The sequence below is a fragment of the Bombus flavifrons genome, chromosome 12 (genome assembly GCF_040668555.2).
Source record: "Bombus flavifrons isolate JBK064 chromosome 12, iyBomFlav1_principal, whole genome shotgun sequence".
In the NCBI taxonomy this organism is placed as follows: domain Eukaryota; kingdom Metazoa; phylum Arthropoda; class Insecta; order Hymenoptera; family Apidae; genus Bombus; species Bombus flavifrons.
Window position 1 is genome coordinate 8,353,249 of NC_138453.1, and position 16,085 is coordinate 8,369,333.

The following is a 16,085-nucleotide window of genomic DNA, read 5'->3' on the forward strand; positions in this document are numbered from 1 at the left end:
TAAGCCCTCCGAATATGTTCATATTTCTGGATCATTATTCCTTGGGGAAGGATTTAACGTTTTATTGAAAGGACAGAAAGTTTGCTTAAACTTCGTTTTAAGGCACTCTAAATTTTTGATCCATCGTTTTTTAAAAAGTACTATCGAACGATATAGAGCGAAATTAAAAATTTATGCAGCTCACTCTTTTTTAAAAACACTGGAAGATACAGAAATGGATATAGAATTTAGAGTATCCATTTTGTTGCAAAAAGAACCATTTAAAATGGAATTTAGTGGAAAATTTGATCAAAGAAAGAAATTTATCGCTTCGACAGAATGACGAGAAGACACGCAAAGGATTACAAAGGAAACGTCCATCCCTTATGAATAAGATTGTCAGTATGCTTCACAGAAAGCAATCAATGCCAATCCGATCGTATAAAAAAGTTAGAAGGACGAAGGATTCCTCGCCCTCTTCTTCCTCCTCGTCTGACGAGGAAAACGAGAGTCTGCTAAAAGTGCAAGACAGAGACACTGATAGTCCGTCACACTTGGCTAGAAGGAGAAGTAGAAAGACAACAACGGAAGATACTTCTGATGAAACTCTAACTAGGAGGCTGTCGTATGAAAAGAATTTCCAGACGAAACCATTACCAAGGTAATGTTGTATAAAAAATGAAAGACTATAATTATTTTTAATTTGTATATAATTATTCAATAATAGTAAGTATTTCTTATTGTACATAATTATTAACAAACGTACGATGAAACAGGCATCTGGAGTCTGCTGTGAAAGACACGTCTTATTTCGAGATAGATGAGACTAAAGACTCACGAATACGAAAATGTGTTCGCCAAGTAGAGGATATCAATAAACCGTCAGGCATAAAAGTGCCTACAGGACTTAAATATAGAGACACGTGGAGCACTACAGAAAACGACGAATTAGTATTATCATATTTACACTTTAAAAAATTTGTATATAACTTTATAACTAGACTCTGGATCTTTATGTATTTATTCGAAATTTGGTGAAAAAATTTCATAGAATAAAATTGTATAGAATATTCAAAGTACAGGTACTCGTCGTAATATTTAATAGGTGAAACAAATCTCTACCAAGCTCCTTCTCTTCTAACTATTCATATTCATATAAGAACATAAATCTGCAGTCTAGTTAACATTACAAAGACATTACCAGAGACGATGAAAAACATTTTTTTGCTTCTTCTAGGATCTTTGCTCTTGCACATCAGAGATCACGTTTGAGACAGATGGGGCAGATAAAGATATTTATTCATTGGGTATGAGCACTATATCGGAACAGACAAATAGAGTTAGTCAGACTGTATCTAAAGGTAAGACAGATTACACAAAGGTGACAGAACCGTGGATCAAACAAAAGTATACGAAGGATGATTTTTCCGAGTACAAAGACTCGAAAGATTTAGAGCAAGAAAACACGGAATTAGAAGAAAACAGAAAGATAAAAAGCACAACTACGAAGAAAATAAAGGACAGAATAGAACCATCGGAAGAAATTGCAACAATTTGCTCAGATACAGATAATACTTCATTATATGATCCAACAGCAGATTTAAAATTATACGGTGTTGGTCATAAATCGAGGAACCGACAAGCGACTACGGAAGAAGCTGCAGGATCTAAAATGCAATATTCGGAAGTGAAGTCAACAATCTCAGAAGGAAAACTTCTGGAAATTGATACTGGAAATAAAAACACATTTTTCGACAAGCTAATAAGAAAGACGAAGTTCGATAAAACCACCGATCTATCAGATAAAAACAAATCCATTCAAACAAAATTGCACAAACATGATAGAAGAGATAATCATATTGAGAAAGATACAAATATCGCAGACGCAAGAAAGTTTGGTGAACTTTCTAGAGAATTAAATAAGGAGAGTAGAAGACAGAAAGAAAAGCATCGTCGAAGGTAAATATCAAAATAGATAGCAAGGTAAGTACATATTAAGTTGTTTGGCGAATTCATGACGAAAGTAAACAAAGATTTAAAGGAAATTAAACATTTTATCATTTGTAACTTCGCGACTTTTCAAGCCTTTATGTCTTCAGTTTTCTTGAAAAATGATTCATCTCCTATAATGATAATATCTTAGGTATTAAGACTAACATGAATGATAAGAATAATAGCTTTTATAGACTTTTTATTAGGCACTAGAGTATTTAAAAAAAATTTCTTGCTTATATCTGACAAATAAGTTTGGCAAAGACCGCGATAAATAACAATGAGCTTCAACATCGTCTCATTGACGAAAAGAAATTTTTCTCTTTAATGCTCTTTAATATTCAACTAAGGGAAGGATTTTTGAAAAATAATCGCGATAAACATGGCAGGTCAAAACGAAGAAAAGACAGTGGTTCAGAAAAATCAACGTTAACCGATGACGAAGAGATTTATCCAGAGCTTAAATCACGAACAAAAAGATCACGTCGATTTGTTCCCGAAACTGCTGAAAAAGGAAGCGAAGCGGAAGAATTGAAACCACACGAAAATGATTACTTTGCTCGTGAATCTCCATCGCGAAGTTATGGACCAGATATTTGTAAGAACTGTGCTTCCGATCATCCAGAGATGGCGAAACGAAAATTTGAAATGCCTATGGTAAAAAAATACTTGCCTATGTATCAGAGTTCAGGACTGATCGAAGAATTGAAAAGGCATGATCGAATGAGATTAATTCAAGAAAGAGAAATTAGAAGACGGAGAAGTGGAAGTTCTCATCGATCTTCAGATGCGGAAGATCGAAAGGTCGATCGTTCTCCTGTACCTGATTCATTGGTAAGTAAACAAGTTTCTCAGGAGAAGTGTAATACTCTTTGAAAGTGGACAACAAAATTATTTACTCAAGATATATAATGTTGTCAAAAGGGATAGATTCTAGGGAACAATGATCAAATATTATTTTTTTAATTTTCCATTCTTATCCCATAAAATCCCTTGCCGAAGGTTTTTATACTCTAACAACACAAAAATGATTCATGTCGTTACATTTTTGAAGTACATATACTATATGAGACAGAGTATCGCTTTCGTTAAAAAGATAATTATTTCGCTTTAAGTTTAAACCGAAAGAAAAGGATGGCAGACTTGCTTATCAAGAGTCGCAAGCTTATAAAAATGTCTTACGCGAATTTCAAACAAGGGCTGGACGTCAAGAAGTTCGTAAAAAACCTAGAAATAGGATACCGTTAATATGCTTGTCTGAAAAGGCAGACAAAAGTAAAGAAGTGGAGCAACTGTATCCATGTGAAAGACAAGCTCGACAAAAGCCGAATGTGATGAAGAAATTCGCTCATAAAATGGTAGCACCATTCAAGGTAACTTGAAATGTGAATTAATAATTGCAACAACTGGCATATATGTCTCTTAATCGTCATTTTAGCCTCCTAAATATAAGAAACACAAATGCAAAACGCACAGAGGAGACGTAAAGTTCGAAGAAATGGAAATTATGTATGATTGCTTATGTGACGCACAAGTTTTAAGCGACGCATCTTCTACTTGTAGTTGCGTTAAAAAGACACATAAATCTGGTATTTTAACATCCGCCGATGAAACAAGCGATAATAACAAGTCAATCCAATAAAAGGGTAAAAATAATATCTTCAAACGTGTGTTACAAACTTTTGGAATCTGATTCCTAATAGTATAATCTCGAGACATCGTTAGTTATCGGATCTTATACTTACATCGGTGAACTCAATGGTGGAAATTTATCATAGGAGAAATGAATAGTTTGTTAAGTATGTTAAAGGCTGGACTGCGGATTTTTATGCTACGAAATTATTTAAATGCATGAAAATGTACAGAATGCATATAATATGTAAGCATATAGAAATTATCCAAAGCTTTGTCAGTAATTAAACTAATAGCGTTCCCCTTTTGAATTAGAAAGAGAAAATATATAGTTTAGAAACCCTAAATGCATTAAACCCTTATTTCTTAATCACACCGTATTATTAAAGATTTCGCACGCTCTGTACAAATTCTTTCCAAGTAATATCAATTCTCCGAATTGATCGTCATTCGCTATCGGTATCTCAAGATATATAAATATTCGCTCATCTCTCTATCATATAAAAATGATGATACTTTAATCGTATTACATGCCACACACTTCATAGTCATAGCTCCGATGGACGCAAAAATACTTTCGATTGTTTCAAATTTTCTATCCTATTAAAATGTATAACCTTTAATAGAACTGTCGAGTAAAAAAAGAAATAACAATTATCTATCCGAGAGATGAAATAAAATTATTGTTTTCCAACATACAAACGAATTTCGGCTATGTCGAAGAAAACGTATAAGTTTCTTCAAAATCGAAGAGGAATATTTCTGGAAGACGACGTAAGATTTGACAAAGACAAACGTAAAAGAAAGAAGTAGAAGAAAGATATAGTTAACAAATTCAATCATAGACAAACGGATCAAGGCCAGGTATTTTGGAAATAGAGGACGATATGTCTCTCCTGGAACAAAATTCAGAAAAACTTCCAAAAAGTAGCGATCGAAATGTAATTGATCCACTTCACGGTGTAAAAGCAAGCGTTTCCCCTCCATTTTCGCCAAATGTGTCAGTACCTAGAACTTTACCTGCAACACACCTTGAACGCCAGAAGGTATCCCATACCAAAGACAGAAATATCTTACGAACAACTGAAGAGGACAGAAAGAATAAAAACATTTGGAAGGATAAAATCAAGAATGAAGCGAAGAATGAAATCAAAGGCGAAATCGAGGATGAAGTCAAAGATGAAATGAGAAGTGATGGAAAGGTACTTTTGGATGAAAACGAATTTTGCGATCTGATAACTTGCACGAAAGAAAAATCTGAAAATGTAGATTTAGGTGCAAATGGAATTTGCGACTCGATGACTTGCACGAAAGAAAAATTTCAGAAAGTAGACAAATATAGAGAAGTAGATTTGGATTCGAACAGAGATTGCATTTGTTCTGAAACTTGTGACAATTTTTCAGAAACACGCACGAAGCATGATGGAGAAGACAAGATCTCTCCTACGAAATTAACAGAAATAATCAATAGCTCGATCAAAGAAGCGATGCAGAATATCGTGAAGCAATGTAAAATGGTATTTAAGATGCAAGTATCCGGGATACTTCAATTTTCTACCACATTTTTATTGTCAGTATACGCGCAAACAAAATGAAGGAAATTATTATTTTAATGTATTATGTATTTTGCGTTTTAAAAAGCAGAAAGAAGAAAAAGATGCCGATAAGAAGCCAAAAGAAGAAGCTAACTTTGATAAAGTTTGCTACGTAGATAAGGAAGGAATTTTAGTAAAAATGAAGCACGAGCATCGACCACGTACCACTCGGAATAGTTCAACGATAGAACGATTACGTAAAAATAATGAGCAGTTAGATAATCGTTTAAAATCGAATCGTCTTCGAGAAAAATATAATAGTGCACGTACGAATATTAGAAAATTACACGAGGAAAAAGGAAAACGTCAGAGTAAAAAAGATAACGCGTTCGAAGAAGTAAAGAAAAAGAGGCACTCAAGATCATTAAACAATGTAAAAACTGATAATCGTAGGATGACTGGAAACGTGAACATTTATATCTGTTCGGAAGCCAGCGAAAATATCCAAGTAATTCTACTTTTTATTCGTCTACAGCATTTCATTGTCAAAAAAAAAAAAAAAAATTGTCCACTTACTATTTTATTTGTTAGGCAACTAGTAAACAAGACAAATCTCAATCATGCACGGAATCATGTTCAGAAACGACGACGGAACAGTCAAAAGTTTCATCGAGCAAACTTGTCACTTCAATTCGGAACAAGCGCAGAAAATTTCAAGAACAGGATTCGATCGATTTTCTTGTAAAAAGTGAAGAAAGTAACGATGACAGCACTACCTATAGTTCAGGCCCATACGGAGATTCCAAAAACACGCTAAAAATAGAAAGCTGTAATTTTATCGACGTCTATGACAACCTTGACAAAGATGTCCGTGTAAGCACTGACTCTATTTTGACCGAATGTGGATGCAAGGACATCGATAATAGCGATACTCTCATGACAATTGATAAGTCAGACTTGTTTGAAAAATCGAAATTTGTTATATGCGACAAAATAGAGAAACCTTGCTCCACGATTTATACAACGAAGACTTTGACAGACTCGGAGAGCGACGGATGGTCATCGAAATCGATTTGCAGCAGTCGAAATACAGATGTATGTGTTTCATCCGTCGCTTGGTCAGTAGAGCCTAATTTAAATTATCGTATTAACGATAGCGAACATCGTACATTGCCTATAAAAGCTTGTGAAAGTATATGTAAATATCGTAAAAGAGATCAAGGACTAATTGATAGGTCTAATCAGCGATGCAGTTGTAAGAGCAGAAGACCTTACTCTAAGACAGTAAACAAAGAATCGTGGATGACTTGTAATTGTATAACAGAGGAAGAAGAAGACGTATGCGTCGATATGAAGACTATCGAAAAGTTTGAAAAGCCGACTGTAAAAGAGAAAGAAACAACAACTATTTGTCGTAAATCTTCAGAAGATTTAAAAGAAACGACGACGTTTGTACCATGCCCAAAATATTCTGTGGATTTACAGGAACGTATAGACAAATTAAAGGAAGAGCCTGCTGAAGATGTGGAGGTCATGGAAAAAGAAAAGGATACGAAAGAGTTATCTGAGGAAGAAAAGTTACCTACTGAACCAGAAAAAAGCAAAGAATCGGGAGAAATTCCACCCGACATGCCAAAGTTTGTCCCATCAAGAACAATAAGACCTGAAGTAATTGTACTTAAACAGTTGTTGAAACAACCTATACAACCGAAACCTGTAGGAATTATTGATATTTTGCCAATTCCTATTATGAAAACAGATATTTTGGAACAATCGACGAAAGGTACGGTTGATTCAAAACCTGAAACCCATGTACCGCCGACTATTTCTAAAAAATACAAGTTGCGTAAGGAATATAGCAAACTTGAACCAAAGCAACCAGCAATTGAAGAGAAACGAAAGTTGTCTCAGAAAAAAGATGAAGAAATATTGAAAGAGGAATCAGCGGAAAAAAAATTGGAAGACGAAACGTTAGAAGAGAAAGGCAAAGGCAAAACTAAAGATATAAGAGAAGCTGAAAAGAGAACATTAGAAGAAAAAGACGACAGCAAAATTAAAGATACGAAAACATCAGAGGAGAGGGAGATAAAGAAAGAAGACGATAGCAAAATTATAGATACGAAAAAAGCAGAGGAGAGAGTATTAAAGAAAGAAGATGACAGAAAAATTAAAGATATGAAAAAAGTAGAGGAGAGGGAATTAAAGAAAGAAGACGACAGAAAAATTGAAGATACGAAAAGAGCAGAGGAGAGAGAGCTAAAGAAAGAAGACGACAGCAAAATTAAAGATACGAAAAAAGCAGAAGAGAGAGAGTTAAAGAAAGAAGACGACAGCAAAATTAAAGATAAGAAAAAAACAGAAGAGAGAGAGTTAAAGAAAGAAGACGACAGCAAAATTAAAGATACGAAAAAAGCAGAGGAGAGAGAGTTAGAGAAAGAAGGCGACAGCGAAAGTAAAGACACGAAAATCATCCAACAAATATTGGGGCCATCGCTTCTTTTCAAAGGCTTAAAAATGATTACAGGTAGAACAGAACGTCCAGAACCAAAGCCTGAAGGATTCGTGGAACCTGCATCGCCTGATGATATTATCGATAAAACTGTTAAAATTCCTGAAATAGAAACTAGCGAATTTCCAGAGAAATCTAAAGACGATACAAAAGGGGAGGAAAAATCTATTCCCTCTAAATTGTTCACATATATACCGAAAAAAATACCTATACCGACAAAAATACCTATACCGACAAAAATACCTATACCGATGAAAATACCTATGCTGAAGAAAATACTTATACCGAAGAAAAATGATAAACCTGAATCGAGTACAGATAATTCAAAAAAGCAATCTGTAAACGAGAAAAATAGAAATAACAATAAAAATCCGAATATAGCTAATTCAACAAAACCGCCTGTATACGAAGAAAATAGAAAGAACAATCCTGCTTCTAATCCTTCGCAATCCACCAAAGGAGAAATAAAAAATAATGCAGAACATAAAATAAATTCTAATGTCAGTAAAAAAAATCCAAATAAATCAAATTTATTAATTATTACTAATAGCAAAAATTCGCCTGTTTCGCCAATTCAAAATGTCGGTATTGAATTAGAAAACCAAGGAAATCCTAAAAACGATAAAAAAATATCTGAAACTCAAGATATGCCTAAAAATCGCGAAATACATGAATCGTTGACGAAGCCACAGCTTGAAAAGGGAATCGACGTTGAAGAAGAAAAAGGACATGAACCGCAGATTACTAAAACTCAAGAAGACAAGTCAGGTGAAAAAATGAATGTTATTGTGCACTCTGAAAAAGAATTTATCGCGGTATCTACGCAACCTGACAAATTCGACTCTCGTATGATATGTACAAACACAAACCCAAGTTATACAAAGCATACGGGTGTTACCGATTATATTGCAACCGAAAAAAGCACATGCAATTGTTATTATTTACCGATGCGTCAATACAATAACGAACCTATGAATTATCCTAAAAGTTGCTTAAAAAAGGAAAGATCGTGTTATCATACTATTTCTCAAGAAAGTAATCGTGCCATTCCATACCGTGATAAAAAAGCCTGGGAGGAGTGTAGTTGTAGAAGAATAATTCCTTGCAACAATTTTTGTAGATCACGGAACGAATGCAGGTAAATATATTAACAAAAATATGAATTTGCATGAACATCCGGAATCTATTCACCTCGGTCAGTGTCTCATCGACAATTAGACTTAATTACAATTAAACAGTTGTAGATTGATGGTAAACTGCGTAAACTGTTACAAACCTCAAAATAAATGCAACTGTAAATTAATTTACGAAAGGAAGAGCAGTAGTGGGTACATGAAATCGATGTTTTGTCTTTATTGCGATAAACCTCGCGACAAATGCACGTGTATGGCGATAGCACGAAAATGTTCGTACTGTGAGCTGCCCATAGATATGTGCACGTGTAAGGAGCAGAAAACAATTTGCGATGGAAGACCGGTCCTGACCGAGTCTAATAACGATCGCACTATGTACGTCACTGCGTGGAAGCCTAGAGAAGAAGTACGACGTTACTTTTCTAGGAATTTAACCGATCTTAAAACCGATTCCATCAATGAATGCTGTTGCTGCGAGAAGCTTAAGCAGCATAACTCCGATGACCTTCCTTATCAACGATTGAGCGTTTTTTCTGACGTGATGGATGAATTGCAGCAAAAAATAATCGAATCTACGTGTTGTGCGCGATGTCAAAAAGCTCCTTGCTGTTGTAATGTTAATATAGAGAGAGATGAGAGAAGAGAAGATAGGAAGATAAAATATTGTATCAGGTAGGATGTCTTTACTACTTTGATTAACCCATTAATAGTGTAAATCACAAGAGACTCGGGCAGGCAATCATTAGATGACTCATAATTTACAGTATTATTTTAATAATGCGTACTATAAGTACATTATAAATGAAAATCACAGGCATAAAAGAACAATTTTAAAATTCAATATATCGTCAATGACCGCCGCGTCAAAACTATTTTTTTACTTGATTCTGAGATCTTGAAAAGAAAATACAATTATTTCCTAAATCGTACATTTCCAATTCTTCTTCATTTTATTATCCTGACAAAGGGTTAAAATAAGAAGGACATTCCGAAAATACCATATTAAGAAGCTATTCGTTGCAGCCCTAAAACACGACGGAAGATTATCGCCGTATGTATGGAAAAAGCGAAAAATAAATCATTGAATAATTGCAAATATGAGTCTAATCACGCAAAGAGCGACAAACAGAAAAAAGTATTAGTAGCCCTTTGTTGTGTTTGCAAAGCAACACCCTGTAGATGCGAGAGATCTAAATCCGGTCAGAAAAAGCTAAAAGCGAAATGTTATTATTGTAAAAATTCACCGTGCATGTAAGTATCGATAGAAAGAAAGAAAAGAGGAAAACGGAAGAAGTGTGGAAATTTCACGTTAATGGAAACAACTTCTTTCGCTAATTGCCCCGAACGTAGATCTGGTACTTCCAGTTGTTGATTTTTTATTACATTCTTTACTACAGCTGCATTGCGGCCAGAGAGCGCAACAAGTCGAGGCCATGCAGGTGCACTGATTCACCTTGCCGTACGAAAGAGAAGGAAAGCACATCGTATGGAAAAACATCTACGAAACCGAAGAACAATGACGAAAAGACAATTTGCGTGCACTAATGTGACACCTGTCGTTACTTGACTTACAATTTGGAATACAATGTCAATTGGAGCAAACTACCGCTCAGGATTTTTAAACAAAAGCCAACAAACGATTTACATCTTTCGAAATTTTTGAAAATGAACCCCTTCTTCATAGTCTTCGATAATATCTGTATACATAACAAAATTTATTTGAATTATATTGTTAAGAGCGTTCTATGAACAACGGTTCAAACGATTCTGCTGCATTCGCAATTTTTCATTTTTCACAATCAAAAGCAGCATTTTTATTTAGCTGATAATCGAACGTATCTCCTTCCCACTTCTCTTTCTACAGAATTTTTATGAAAATTTTCTAGTATCATTTCTTTTCTTTTCTTTTTCAAAATTGATCAAAGTATATAATAGTGTGGAGGATTTAACTATAAAATTTCAAGTATGTTTACACTAAAATATGATTCAGTTTGTTGCATTTTACTAAATCATTCCCTCTTATGTGTATATATATATATATATATATATATATATATATATATATATATATATATATATATATCCATAATCATAAAAAAACAAGGTAACTCTGTTTTAGTTACGATAGAACATTTGACATATTGCAAAACGCTCTAATTACGCAGCAATAGTTCACATATTAACGGAACGAATATTTCATTTTGTAAATTTTAACGGATATAACGATATAACAACATAGTTGCCTTTTTATGTAACATACGTAAAATAAAAATTAAAATCAAAGATATTAAACATTAATAAATATTTGCGTATGTTACAGACGCGTTAAGGCAAAAATGAATGAACGTATTAAATATTCGTGATGTAATTTAAATATAAAATAAAGATAAAATAGATTAAGCTTCCTTTCTAATCTTGCATCTTTCTACAAAAAAAAATTGTATACAATGTTAATCGTAAAATATAATACAGCTAAAAATGTTCACAACGTTACATTGCTTTGTTTCTCCACTTTAATTGAAGAAACAAAAAACAAATAAGACTTCGGAAGTGTTATTTACCTCACAACTGTGTACAAAATATTTCAGACTGCTAGAGTTGTCGGGAGTAGGGGGTATCTTAGGCTTCATACAAGACGCTGTCTCCTCCGTTTTACTAGATCAGTACGAGCCGTAGACGGGCAACGTGTTCTTCCTTAATCGTGTTCCTCGTTTGCTTTCGCTTTCAAATAGCTCTCTTTTACTTCAAGAATCAAATTCGAGTATCCCAACGCTCATTGTTTCTTCGTTTCGCGTCATTTATTTCTATTATATTTTTTTGTCAATTCTTATCGAGCACCGGTAAAAAAGAAGAAAGGTGACAAATTGAAAAGAAAATGCAAGTGTACAGTGAAGATCCTGGATCACCCTGTGTTTCTCGTGATAAACTACTAAACGAGAAGAATTCTTTAACTCTTCGGGAACTCATAGATGGTTTACACGAGGCTTTCGAAACTGACTACGTCAATATAGACAGGGTTCAATATCTAATGGCCTCGTACAGAAGCAACTCCGCAGAATGGAAAAAATATGCAAAATTTGACAGATACAGGTAAACTGACAACTTGAAAATTATACTAAAAGCTATTAAAATAATCTAGAGGAAAAATAAGGAATTTTAATATAAAGATTTATATATTTCAATGCTTCAAAAATGCAGTACAGTATGAAGTTACAGTATATTAATTGGATTAAAATATCAACGACTATAACGAGGGTGGTCACCTGATTCCCATTCTATTTCGTTTCTACGCGTCTTACGTTCGCGAAAGATCGAATTTCCCAGTAAATATTTTATCAGTCGACAGAACACGGCACAACTACATCTCAAACATAAAATAAAATTAACATGAAATTTACGATAGGTTATCATCTGTTACTGTTTCTCCGACCCTGGTCGTCTCTTAAATATTTTGTTTCATTCAATCTTAAGTAATGAATTTAATAACCTTGTACTTTGAGTATTATCTGTGCAAGTTGACACGCGAGCATGAAGTAACTGACCTTAAGAAAAATAAGAAGGGAACATGGTCGGATTTCTGATAGAAGCAAGACAAATTTAAAAATTTACTGAAAACGTCATTATTCTTATCTGCAAAAACATATATTACGAGACTTTACAACGATCGCACTTCGCACTACAATGCTACAATAAATGTAATGAGTGGCATAATGTGTACATTAGAAAGCTATCAATATTAAAAGAAAAAAAGAGCACATACCAGAATTATTCCAGATAGCTGTACGATGATATTATTACAAATAGTGTTTTCATACGAGACGATAATTTTGTTTACGTAATTAAAAAATTATAAATAACATCTATCAAAATCTATTAAAGCTATCCTTTGCATTCACGAAGAATGACACATCAATTAGTAAGTACAACCTGATCTTCTATTCGCATGCTAATTATATTTTGCATTAATTAGTACATAATCGAGAGAAACTACAACCAAGTGTTTAGATCATGATTAAAGCAGTTTGAAAGTATAATTTGTATAATTTTTTTCAAAATTAAAAGCACAAATCTATGTTTAGATTGAGAAAACAAATGAATTAGTCTGAACTTTCTATTCTGTCCGCCTACAAGATAACATAAATTTTCAATAAATATTACTTCACCAATTATAAAGATAATAATGATCACGTTACAAGATAAATAAATGGAATTATTACACGGAATTGCTACCATAGTCGGTTTCCACATAACACGCGAAAGTATGGAAACTATAGTTCAGGCACAACCTCTTTACAGAGTAGAACGTACTATATCGAACGGAAAAAAGACGATTACTAATCGCATAAAAATTACATCGAAAATATTCATCGAAACATTTTGTTGACTTCTAATACTTCGTTCGATTCACTTTATGCCGACCTAGTACATGTCCTATTTGCGTTTCGTAAATAGATATGGAAACATTATCTTATAATACACAATAAAAAATATAATACACAAAGAAATATGACCAAAAAGATTTGACATCATTGCAACAGAAACGTAAGTATGCGGAACACTTCAATGTTCATGTGTATTGCACATAAATCAGTAGTGTTCGTAGTATAGTACGGTGAACGGTTGGTTACACACACTTTCCACGTATGCCCCCTTCTCTTAAACATTACACTTGATTCAGAACATCGGTTCTTTGACACGCGACACTTATCGGATCGAAAGTAACGAACGACAAAACATTCTCATGAACTTAGAAACAATGCCTATACCGAGTGCATTTCCAATCAGATTAATTTATTGTCCTCTAATTTAACGTGATTCACCGGTGCTTATCTAGTTTAATCATATAAGTCCTTAAAGGAAAATCCAAATGAATCATTGTGCTTAGGTATACAAGAAATTTAGTCGATGAAGGAAATGGAAGGTTCAATCTAATGATTCTATGTTGGGGAGAAGGTCATGGTTCAGCAATACATGATCATGCGAATGCACATTGCGTAATGAAAATTCTCCAAGGTGAACTCTTTGAGGTATAGAATGAAATATTCTATTTTTTTCATATATATATAGCAAACAATTTTTTATTATGTTTATGATTTTATAGACACGGTACGCGTGGCCTACACAGCGTGAGGAACCAGAAGAATTACAAGAATTGGAAAAAAATACTCTCGGTCTTAATCAGATATGTTATATCAATGGTATAATTTCTAAATATATTAAATTATCTATCGTTATATAATATTGTTGAGATTTTATTTTGATTTTATTTATATACAACTTGTTACAGATTCTTTAGGACTTCATCGAGTTGAAAATCCGAGTACCGTGAATCCTGCTATTTCTTTACACTTGTATTCACCACCGTTCTCTTCCTGTTCCGTTTTCAATAAGCAAACTGGACAAAAAAGCTCGTGTAAAGTTACATTTTGGTCGAAATACGGAGATAAGCGAAACCGCGTAAGATTTTCATCTATTTTTCTTCTTTCTTTAATCAGTTCTTCATTTTTAATCATCCTTCTTTCTGTCAATATTATCAATACCAAGTCAGAATTAAGTTGCAACTGATTTGAGTTCTTTCTGATTCAAACTTGATTTTAATTCTCTAAATTTGCAGGAAATCCAAGATGCTAGGTGCCCCGAGGATAATTAATATATCATAAGTAAAGTTGATACCAGCGATAATCATTTGAATAATTATTCTAAGTTAAACAAAATAAAGAGATAGTATATGCATTTTTAAATACTATACCAAATGATCAGAATGTTCCTGATATTTTAATTAAAAGAATAAAAAAAAGGTGCAAGATATGATAAATTTTGGTAACACGAAAGCAGCCAATTAGATTTACATTATTTGAGACATAATAACTATCCCTCAAATAATATTGATTGCCCAGATCTCACCACGTGGAGGTTGCTGCGTTTGGAGACTGATCCACAGCACCCACCTCCCTTCCTTTTATTCAAATTTCATTCAATCTTATTATTTTCATTCAATGTACATCTCCATAACGTACATACTTACTAAGTCCATTTTGCAGACGTGATATAAATGCATTTTTTTCTATTTTAACCGAACGCGAAACTAAAAGTAATACCATAAAGATATATCCTGAAATAGAAAAATATAAATTAACCCACATAATATGCACATATATATGTCGGAGAGGAAAGAACACAGGAGCCTCTGGAATGCTGGGGAATCCCGCATCATTTTAACCTGGAGTTTACTATAGCTGAAATTAAACAATTGTAATTATCCAACCTAACTGTAATCGTCCGGGATTAGTAATAATGAGCTTGGGCTCGAGGCGACCGTCGGCCGCCAACGTACCCGCGGTCAAGGGATGAACGCTTTGTCTAACAAAGGTATTTTATAACCACCATTAAAAGAAGTATCCCTGGTAAGACATGACAGTAAACATTCTAACGGTCTCTGTTCTGTGGCCACCTTCTCTCGAGGGCAATTAGCACCTTTTCTAATCACCGGTATGGAAATTGACCAATTAGCAGCAATGCCAATTTCCCTTACTCTCTGTACGAAGACTATCCTCGGCGAATCCGATGATCTCGGGCCCTTAGACATGCTCCGAGATAGTTTTCCTCTGTGGCATCACCGGGACGAGGGAGACAGTCTTCCACGCGATCTCGTCAACTGAAGGGAGTAACGTTCTTAGGAATTATTGTGCAAACTTAGACTTCGCGAGCACGTTCATCCATCATCCCTCTGACCGCGGTTTCGTTGTCGTACCCGAGACCATTGTTACTAGTATCGCGGGTGCCTAATCATCATAGTCGATTGTCAAATTTGTATCATCTGTTTCTGTGCTAATAAACCGTGTCTTTATTGTATCGCGACGATGGATAACTCCAATGAAGACTCAACCAACACCCACAATCCTGACTACAAGCTATCTCCGACATATATATATATATATATATATATATTACTATATATATATATATATAGTAATAAAAAGTAATAAAAATAAGAAATAGTTCTAATGTTCCAATCTGGCTTTATGACGATGGGTTCGGGCTCGAAGTGACATAGCGGGACACTGGACGTAGCCACGGTCACAGGAGGAACGTGTACTGTTACGTTTCTATTTGATTTGTTTTGGTTGTGTTGCCGTTAATTTTTGAATTTAGATTAAATGGTAGCGTTGTTTGATGTTTAATGTGATTGGCAATTAAACTCCAAGTTTCGGCTAACATGCTACGCGCAGGAGAGGATTAAGGTTGGTGAAAATAAATGTTCGCTTAATCCTATTATACTATTATACAAATATCTTCCACAACAAA

At 34.1% G+C, this 16,085-nt stretch overlaps 4 protein-coding genes across 4 annotated transcripts; all 4 read left to right on the forward strand.

Moving 5' to 3' along the window:
• Nucleotides 1-4: 4 nt before the first annotated feature.
• LOC138185773 (transcriptional regulator ATRX homolog) lies at nucleotides 5-3,706 on the forward strand. The gene is made up of 6 exons (XM_069124961.1): nucleotides 5-640; nucleotides 756-930; nucleotides 1,217-1,938; nucleotides 2,361-2,805; nucleotides 3,087-3,344; nucleotides 3,410-3,706. The coding sequence occupies exons 1-6, from the start codon at nucleotides 366-368 to the stop codon at nucleotides 3,611-3,613; spliced, it is 2,079 nt and encodes a 692-aa protein (XP_068981062.1). The 5' UTR covers nucleotides 5-365; the 3' UTR covers nucleotides 3,614-3,706.
• A 611-nt stretch (nucleotides 3,707-4,317) lies between these two features.
• LOC138185743 (DNA ligase 1-like) lies at nucleotides 4,318-6,015 on the forward strand. Its single transcript, XM_069124909.1, has 5 exons — nucleotides 4,318-4,377; nucleotides 4,449-5,120; nucleotides 5,248-5,646; nucleotides 5,730-5,879; nucleotides 5,962-6,015. Exons 1-5 carry the CDS (start codon nucleotides 4,318-4,320, stop codon nucleotides 6,013-6,015), a joined length of 1,335 nt encoding a protein of 444 aa, XP_068981010.1.
• LOC138185542 (enolase-phosphatase E1-like) lies at nucleotides 4,391-10,753 on the forward strand. The gene is made up of 4 exons (XM_069124553.1): nucleotides 4,391-8,785; nucleotides 8,886-9,452; nucleotides 9,804-10,031; nucleotides 10,178-10,753. The coding sequence occupies exons 1-4, from the start codon at nucleotides 6,075-6,077 to the stop codon at nucleotides 10,323-10,325; spliced, it is 3,654 nt and encodes a 1,217-aa protein (XP_068980654.1). The 5' UTR covers nucleotides 4,391-6,074; the 3' UTR covers nucleotides 10,326-10,753.
• Nucleotides 10,754-11,428: 675 nt separating this feature from the next.
• LOC138185510 (cysteine dioxygenase type 1) lies at nucleotides 11,429-14,521 on the forward strand. The gene is made up of 5 exons (XM_069124495.1): nucleotides 11,429-11,870; nucleotides 13,666-13,807; nucleotides 13,882-13,978; nucleotides 14,068-14,237; nucleotides 14,395-14,521. The coding sequence occupies exons 1-5, from the start codon at nucleotides 11,656-11,658 to the stop codon at nucleotides 14,428-14,430; spliced, it is 660 nt and encodes a 219-aa protein (XP_068980596.1). The 5' UTR covers nucleotides 11,429-11,655; the 3' UTR covers nucleotides 14,431-14,521.
• The last annotated feature ends 1,564 nt before the right edge of the window (nucleotides 14,522-16,085 follow it).